At 43.7% G+C, this 8,718-nt stretch overlaps 1 protein-coding gene across 3 annotated transcripts; it reads right to left on the bottom strand.

The window, feature by feature from the left end:
- Window positions 1–950: 950 nt before the first annotated feature.
- LOC125530702 lies at window positions 951–7,930 on the bottom strand. 3 transcript variants are annotated; one of them, XM_048695098.1, is made up of 10 exons: window positions 7,570–7,930; window positions 7,304–7,501; window positions 6,847–6,946; window positions 6,638–6,752; window positions 6,352–6,460; window positions 5,981–6,146; window positions 3,854–3,947; window positions 2,527–3,231; window positions 2,258–2,431; window positions 951–1,250 (listed from the first exon to the last, which is right to left on the bottom strand). In XM_048695098.1, exons 2-9 carry the CDS (start codon window positions 7,470–7,472, stop codon window positions 2,258–2,260), a joined length of 1,632 nt encoding a protein of 543 aa, XP_048551055.1. In that variant the 5' UTR covers window positions 7,473–7,501; window positions 7,570–7,930; the 3' UTR covers window positions 951–1,250. The 3 variants fall into 3 exon arrangements, with proteins under 3 accessions (XP_048551055.1, XP_048551056.1, XP_048551054.1); XM_048695099.1 differs by having other exon boundaries at window positions 7,304–7,512; window positions 7,570–7,840; XM_048695097.1 differs by having other exon boundaries at window positions 951–1,230; window positions 7,304–7,839.
- Between the last annotated feature and the right edge of the window lie 788 nt (window positions 7,931–8,718).

Consider the following 8,718-nt stretch of genomic DNA (forward strand, 5'->3'; position numbering starts at 1 on the left):
CCGGTGCCGACCGCTCCATGCCGCCTCCGCCGCCGGCTCGGAGCGCTCCATTGCAACTCAGCCGCCGGCCGAGCGCTCCATCGGCACACTAGATTGCATCGCAGTGCAGACGAGGTTGCAAATAGCGCAACGTAGCGCAACTGCCGTGGACAAGTTGTTGTCCCATCTCGGCGGACGTGGATGAAAGCAGCACCGGCGTTCGTCAACGAGCGCCGTTTCGATCACCAGCAGCACCTCCCGGTTCCCCCGCTGCTGTGGTGGTGCTCGCCATGGCTCCGCTCCATGGACGCTGCTTTGCAGCTAGGCCGCCTGCAGCAATGCAAGGGAGGAGCTCCGGCTGCTAGTGCCCACAGCCGGCGTCAAACTATTCTGATTTTCAGCTGCTGGTGGTGCTCGCCATGGCTAATCTCCTCTGCCGAAGAGTTGTAAGAGGGAGAAAAGAGAAGAAATGAGTGAAGGAGCTTCGTTAGAGATAGGATAAGGCTGGGGCGGCGGGCTGCCAGACGTGAGTACGTGGCACATGGAGGACGCTTACGATAGAGAAAGAGCAGTCGGATGATTATGAACGTTTTCCCCTATTCATTCATCCGTGCAGGCAAAATCCTTACTTTCTTTCTCATATGTCCGGTCACTTACACATGATTGATATAGATAAAGAGGAAGAAAGAAAAGAATAATTAAAGACAGAGAAAAGGTGATCCAGAGTGAGGCCACATCTTATGTTGCGGATTGACCGGACGCGCCCCCACTTGTCCGTGAGCCTTCATATCCTCCCATATTTAAGATAGATATGAGGGTTCACGCGCCCCCGCTTGTCCGCGAGCCTTTGTATCCTCCCATATTTAAGATAGATATGAGGGTTCACGGACAGCCCAGACATATAGGGAAGATATGAGGGGTCCAGTTAGGTCAAAAGTTTTTAGGCGAATGACAGAATGAGACAGACAGCAAAACAAACAAGCACAGAATTTAGCATCCACAACAAGTCTGTTCTTCTCTTGCATTCCATTGGAGCATGAAGGTGTTCTGCTCTGTGTTTACGCATCAGAAGACTGACAAGTCAAGAAAACACATACTAGAAATAGAAAGTATTATCATCAAACATTTCACACCATATTCACAAGCATATACTAGACCGCCATCTGGACTCGCCGACACTTGATTGGGGCAGCAACAAGTAATGAAGTCCAACCATGTATCCACAGCTCCTACCAGCCACGCACAAGTTGCCTGAAACCAGGGCAGCGGTCCTTCACATGAGCAGGCATAAAAGAGACATCGAGTTAAATGCGCACTACCAGAGTAAATCAACTGCAAAGCTAAAGCAGAGGCTAGGCCTATCAAATACTCCCTCTGTAAAGTGATAATACTATAAGATCTTTTTAAGATCACTACTTTAATGATCTAGTAAAAGATCTTATATAAAAAGGGAGTAAATAGTAATTACATGCACTTGTGTGAAAGGCACTTGATTCCTCTTTGATTGCTGTGCAAATGTCACACAAATCCCAAGGCTTGTGCTATCTACTCCATTTTACACTCAGCCATATAAAATGTGTCGCCTAATACTACAACTTGTGCGAGCAAATCTTCCATCAAAGTCTATCCGCTGTACTCAGATGCAAGACTTAGAGAGTCATATCCTGGCAATACTGGTGTAGCTAAAGTTACAGCTATACCTAGCACAGATTATTCAGTTATGTGGTCTCTCAGTACTTTACATCTAATGGCTTGAATTGTCCTCAAGAAGAATATATCAACAAAAAAAGTACCAAATGCAACTCCTGAAGCTCTAAAAAGGAAACCCCCAATTGGACACTGAGGATGCAAGTCCATTGGACACTGAGGATACCCAGGGGCTGGTTGGTCTCGGGCCCAACCTGGGGATTTGAGCAGGTAATGGCAAAATGCTTACAAAGAACTGTTCAGAGACATAAATCTGAATGGTTTCCTAAACTTTGATGTTAAGCAATCTCTGGAATGATTTCTTTCACCATCATGATCCGTGCAAGGCCTTGAATTTATTCAAGCCTCATAATCAGAACTACTACCAAGTATTTTTTTCCCCTTCAGAAATACCCCATCCGTCCCATATTAATTGTCGCTCAGACGGATGTATCTACGTCTAGATACATCCGTCTGAGCGACAATTAATATGGCTCGGAGGGAGTATACATTTGCTTTTGCCAGGGGTATTTTTTGAGCACTCAGGCATGTACTATCTGCTATCACACACTACTTTAGAGTTTTAACTTACCTAAACCAGAACAGGCACTATTTCTTCCATTCGCTCTGGTGGCAGATTTTTATCCTTGAAACGCTTGTAGGTAAACCACCAATCAACTGGATGTTTTCCCCTGCAAGTGGCTCCAGCTACGCCTATGCCAATAGCACATATGGCTCTAGGCAACCCTCCACATGCTGAAACCATCTAATAACCAATACAAACTATAAATTATAGTGCACAGTTTTTATTTGTAGGTTAAAAGTATATCTGAAAAGTTATTATGTAGAAATATATATTACCTGTTTTGCATATTCATAAATTTCAGTATCAGCTTCTGTGATTTTTACTCCCGCATTATACTCGAAAAGACTCCAAGCATCTTCATCCCCAAGACACTTCATCTCCAGAGTGTTTGTTAGGGTGCATCCCATGCGAGCACATACTACCTGACTCCTCGACGTAAGAACAACTTTTTGCCGATGCCCAAGAGCCATCGGCAAACCAACAGCTGTTAAATCTGGGTACACTTCATCTTGCACATCGTCTAACAGAACCAAAAAACTGACATGCTCTAGGTACTCCATGATGATTTTAGCTCGGTAATGCTCCTCTAACAATGAGATTGTCTCCCAATCCAATTTCAAAAAATATGCGACATAATTTTGCATCACTCTCACGCTACTGCCACCATCAAGAAATATGACGTGACGAAATGAATCGGCATAGCTATCAGCGATGAGCGAAAGAAGCCGTGTCTTGCCAACACCCGACGTGCCCCATAGTCCAAATATAGACTCATCCGATCGTTCACTTTGTATGAATTCTAAGACCTTATTCTTATAAGTGTCCATCCCATAAAGGCCACGAATACGTGGCACTATTTGCCGAGCACGAACTGGGGTTTCTAACATTCCTCGCTCCTCTGAGGTCTTTGCCTGATTACCCACATAACGAGCACTGAACTCCCACATTAAAATGCTGATTTCATACATTATGGCACGAACCTGATTAAGAGCAATAACACAGTCAATAAGTCACACATGAAAAAGCACTTATCTAATTTTCACAAGTGTGGAAGAAGTTAATCAGGTTATTCAAATAAATAAATATCAATGCAAGAATCACACGCGTGCTAGAGACAGATTTTACTACTCCCTCCGTTCCTTGATATAAGGTGTATAGATTTTTGAGAAAAAGTCCGAAATATAAGGTTTATTGCGTTGCACCACTCGTTTGGATAATTTTTTAAGGGATTTGATTACATTTCCTTATATAGGGCAAGCTCCCCTATTTTCTCATGTCAATTAGTCAGGTGCAATCTCTCCCAAAACTTGTGAAATTTTCCCTCCACATGCGTTCTTTAATTTCCGTGCCAAAAACTATACACCCTATATTGAGGAACGGAGGGAGTAAATAAAATTGTGGAGAAAGCATGACATGGAAGTAAAGTTATCATTGTATAATTACCTCCATAATAATATAATGCACATAATATGGTATGGAATGAGTCAATTGTCAAGGGAGGTTAGTAATTATGTAGTGGCAGGCCTCTAGGCAAAGCAGCAACATGGTCAATATGTGGAGTGACTCTTATTTGCTCGGGCATGGATCAGCAGATTATCATACCTGTAACTTGGGCATCCATAGGCAGATCATCTTGGGCACCAATAAGCAGACCATGAAAGCAAGCATTAATTGATGATGCACTAGAATCATGTGTCTGAAACGAGGGAAATTGTCAGATCATGTAATCAAAATTATACTCTTTGTTTGTACCCTAGAAGACAACTCCGCCTATGTTGTCTCAACATAGCCGGTCCCAAGCCCAATTAAACGAGGGTTGTGATAGGCTTGGCAAGCCAGCGTCAAAACTCAAAACACTCTTAATGGAGATGAACCCAGAAGAAAATCTTTGGGGCATAACCCTCTCAGCGATGCGCCATATCAGAACCCCGGTGTGGTATTAAATGGGCAAGGGCCGGGCCGTCACCCCCCCCCCCCCCCCAGGTGGCGCGCAGTATCTTGATCTGGATACGGTGACAAGTGAGCAAGGATCAGGTCGTCACATCGCATCCTTAGTGGCGCGCTACATCAACGCCCGCGTGTAGTGAAAAATGAAGGGTCTTCGCTTTTGACTCGACGACTATGAAGAATAAGGAAGCTAGCCGAGCCTAGGAGGAATCGTTTAGGTAGCTGGAAAATAGGAACCCTGACAGGTAAGCTTCGGGAGCTAGTTCATACAGCGGTGAGGAGAGGTGTTGATATCCTTTGAGTCCAAGAAACCAAATGGAGAGGATAGAAAGCAAAGGAGGTGGAGATACCGGTTTCAAGCTATGGTACACGGGGACAACTGCAAACAGGAATGGAATAGACATCTTGATCAACAAGAGCCTCAAGTGTGGAGTGGTAGACATCAGGAGGCGTGGGGACCAGATTATCCTGGTCAAGCTGGTAGCTGGGGACTTGATTCTCAATGTTATCAACGTGTAGGCCCCGCAAGTAGGCCACAATGAGAACACCAAGGAATTCTAGGAAGGCATGGAGAACATGGTTAGGAGTACCTATTGGCAAGAAGCTCTTCATAGGAGGAGACCTCAATGGCCACGTGGGTACATCTAACACAGGTTTTGAAGCGATGCATCGGGGCTTTGACTATCGCATCAGGAATCAAGAAGGAGAAGATGTCTTAAGCTTTGCTCTAGCCTACGACGTGATCATAGCTAACACCCACTTTAAAAAGAATCACATCTAGTGACTTTTAGTAGTGGTAAACACTCTAGCGAGATTGATTTCATCCTCTTGAGAAGAGAAGACTGGCGTGCTTGTCTTGATTGTAAGGTGATACCTAGAGAGAGTGTTGTCCCTCAGCATAAGCTTGTGGTGAATGACTCTCTTTCGGATTCGTGTCCCAACAGGATAAGCGCACCAAAGTCACTAGAACGAAGTGGTGGAAACTCGGGGGTAGCTCAAGCATTCAAAGAGAGGGTCATTAAGGAGTATAATGTCAAGAGAGGTCGATGTAGACCAAACTTGACATAGGAGGAGTCCGTAAAGCAAGATATGAATGACTGGAGTATCACCAAAGAACCAACCATGAACAGAGGTGCGTAAAAGCTAGATATCCATGTGCCAAAGCCATGAGTTGGTTGTGAGATGTTATGGGTTTCAGCATAGCCTACCCCAACTTGTTTGGGACTAAAGGCTTTGTTGTTGTTGTTGTTGTTGTTGTTGTTGTTGTTGTTGAGTAGTTGATATATAAGAGCATTAGGACATATTGGTCAGCATTACAATTACAATATACTTATAGAACAAGGGAAACTCTAGTGGTGGACAAAATGCATAGGTAGATGAATGCAATGAAATAATGTATGGCATAATGATGCAACGCAGTGGCGTTCGCAATTTTTTCAATGATTGTTAAATAATTGTATCCAATAAATGCATCAAATATATTGTGTGGATCATGGATGTGACACTTCCCCATCTCCAAGACATGCCCTTCACCACACAACCAAACAAACAACCATGTCACATGAGCAAATCCAACCTTAATGTGGTGAAATTGTTAGTAGAACTAGACTGGATGAAGAAACACAAATGTTTGAAAAGGAATGAGGAAAGTATTTGTTGGACTGGTGCTCACCACATTAAGTTTGGTAAGAACAATCATGCACGGTTGAATCAAATTCCACTTTACACATAAAGAAATAAAGTGCACACAATCATGGAGTCTATGGAATTATTGGTTCATACCTTTCTGGTTGAATTGGTCTTGTCCTTTTCGCTAACATGAGAATAAAAAAAAGAGGCACCATTGCAGCACATAAATGACCAAGAGTATGCCCACTGACAATATGAAGTGTCCACGTATAAATTGGTTTGTCTGCAACCTCTTCTACTCTTGCAAGAACGTAAAATCCTGAAATTTTATTTTCAATAGAAGAAAAAAATCAGATTGTATAACTTAGGTCATATTGAATTGCACTTTCAGTAAGAACAACCAGAAGTTCATGTCCTATGAGAAATGAACTATCAAAAACCAAGTACATTGAGGTGAATCACAAATAGCAACCTACACAAAAAATGAAAATGCATGCATTATATTGAGCAAGAATAATACTAACCGACTGCCCATAACCAGTAGCTCGTTGATTCAAACGACTTTGTTCCTGCCGAATCATCAAACCTTTCGATAATGAAAATCACCTCAAAAGATGTGAAAGCGATCATAATCTAGACAAACAAACCAACATGTCACCCTTCAGTATATTAAACATCAAGAGAGTAGAAGCAAAAAAAAAGGGGGGGGGGGGGGGGGGGGGGTACCAATTATTCCTTTCCAAGCAATTTTACATACAAACATGGTGCTGAATGTTAGTCCTACTGCATAGAAGTCTAGGAAAGACTTACTGGCAATGTGTCCCAAAATAGGGCGTCATTTTTCGGGTTGAGATGGTAAAAGAATGAAGCAAAACCAACAACACTGACACCAGCAAAGAAGAGTGTGTAGAGACCCCTCTGTGAGCTGCCAGCGCGATTAAGTATTAACATTAGAGTGTTTCATATATTAATTATAGTTAAAACAGGAACCAAAATTGGCATAAGCATCAAATCTGCACCATGGCCTACAGTAGCTTTCACAGTGCTTAAGGATGAGCCCGGCAAGACCGACAAAAATGAAGGGGATTATTGAGACAACATTCAGCGTATTAGGGATCCCTACAAAATAAGACATAAACGTTATTCAATATTAATTAACCAATATAACTATGCCCAGACTTAAATTTCATGAAAAAAATGGTTATGATTTGTATTCTATCAATCAGAAGTGTTTTTTTAATGGAGCATAATTTAGCCAAATTTATGTTTTACTTTCTTTTGAATGGAGCTTAATTTAGCCAAATCTATGTTTTACTTGTTCTGAATCTCTGCTGTCATGTGTATTCTTGACTTATAAACCTATCAAATTACGAACTTAAAATTATTAAAACAGCAAAATTGATGTGAGTATGCAGCAACAGAACAGGGGGCAAACCGATGATAAGACAAAAGTGCAAAGTGGATATTAATAATTACCAAGGAGAAGTGTGCGTTGGTCGGCGAAGTCGTGATAGTCCTCATCATGCGGGATAGCGGCTATGATAAGCATGAGCACAATGAATATACCCGTATACGCCCCCCAATTCTTCGTACTCCCCAAATCCATGGACGCCTCCACCGACTTCTTCCTCCACCCCACATCCATCACGGCTACCTCGTAGTTATCCTCACAAACTTGTTGCAATCTAAGATCAGAGAGCAAAAGTAGTTCAAGATCAGACGACAACGAAATCGTGAGTTACCTCCCCGTTGAGCTGCGAGGCGAGCTCGGTCCGGCAGCGGTGAAGAGAAGGGCAGGCTGGACCAGAAGGAGAAGATGGGTGGCAAACCGCTCCAGCGGACGGCGGTGGTTGGTAGCGGTGGAGAAGATGGGGCGCCGGAGGCAGCCAGCGGAGAGGGGCAGAGGAGGTGACGGCTATGGCGGCTCCGCTCGGGAGGGGAGGGGATAAGTTGCGCTCGGGAGAAAAGAAAAGAAAGGGACGGGTTAACCCTAGCGGGCTTGGTGGGTCGTGCGGGCAATCCAGTGTCCGCGCTCAGATTTACTTTTTCGGACAAAGGCAGCGAGGGGACCTCGTATATGACGCATTTTGCGTGCCCTGTGTGCCGGCCCAGTCGCGCGACACATATGCGTCAGCCGGTTGACATTTTCGCAAGATGAGCCGCCCTCATCAATCACAAAGGAAAAGGGAAAAGGCCGTCTCCACGTTTAATCCACTGGAGCCGTAGGTAGAGCGCAGGGCCCCAAGGTGGGCGATGCTTATTCTGCTTTTTACTCCAGGTTGATTTGATTCAATTCATTTTTTGGTATTGGCACTTGCTTCCCACGCTATGTGATTTTGTTTTATTATTTTGGGGTTGCATTTGTTTAATGTGTTTTTGGCTTTAAGGCTTCTGTAGATTGATTTTACGCAGCCGTGGAAACTGCTCAAGGCCTGCATCTATCTAGTTACTAGACTCTCATGATTTTCTGACCTCTGGTGGCTTGGGGTTGTGGAGGGCATTTCTAGGGGAAAATATCTGGTGCTCCGGGAGCACCTAAGCTTAGGTGCTCCCGTGCGACCTCAGCCGTTGGATCTAAAATCCAATAGCTCCTGTGAGATGGTGAATATTTTTGCAAGAAAGCCCTCATAGAATCTGAAAAATGCGCGCAAGTACAGCAGCTACAGCAGCTTCTCATACGCTGTTGGATCTGAAATTCGATGGCCCAAAAGCCCGTATCATGGGAGCACTTAAGCTTTCGTATCACGGGATACTCTCCCGCATTTCTAGCCCGTTTGTCAATGTATACCTTTTTTTTCTGCTTCACATTAAAGACACGGCAAAGTCAATAATTAACATCTCAATTTACTGCAAACAACGCTTAACGCTGCATTAAAGTTAATTAAATAGGA

This window comes from Triticum urartu, unplaced genomic scaffold (genome assembly GCF_003073215.2).
Source record: "Triticum urartu cultivar G1812 unplaced genomic scaffold, Tu2.1 TuUngrouped_contig_6501, whole genome shotgun sequence".
NCBI classification, from domain to species: Eukaryota; Viridiplantae; Streptophyta; class Magnoliopsida; order Poales; family Poaceae; genus Triticum; species Triticum urartu.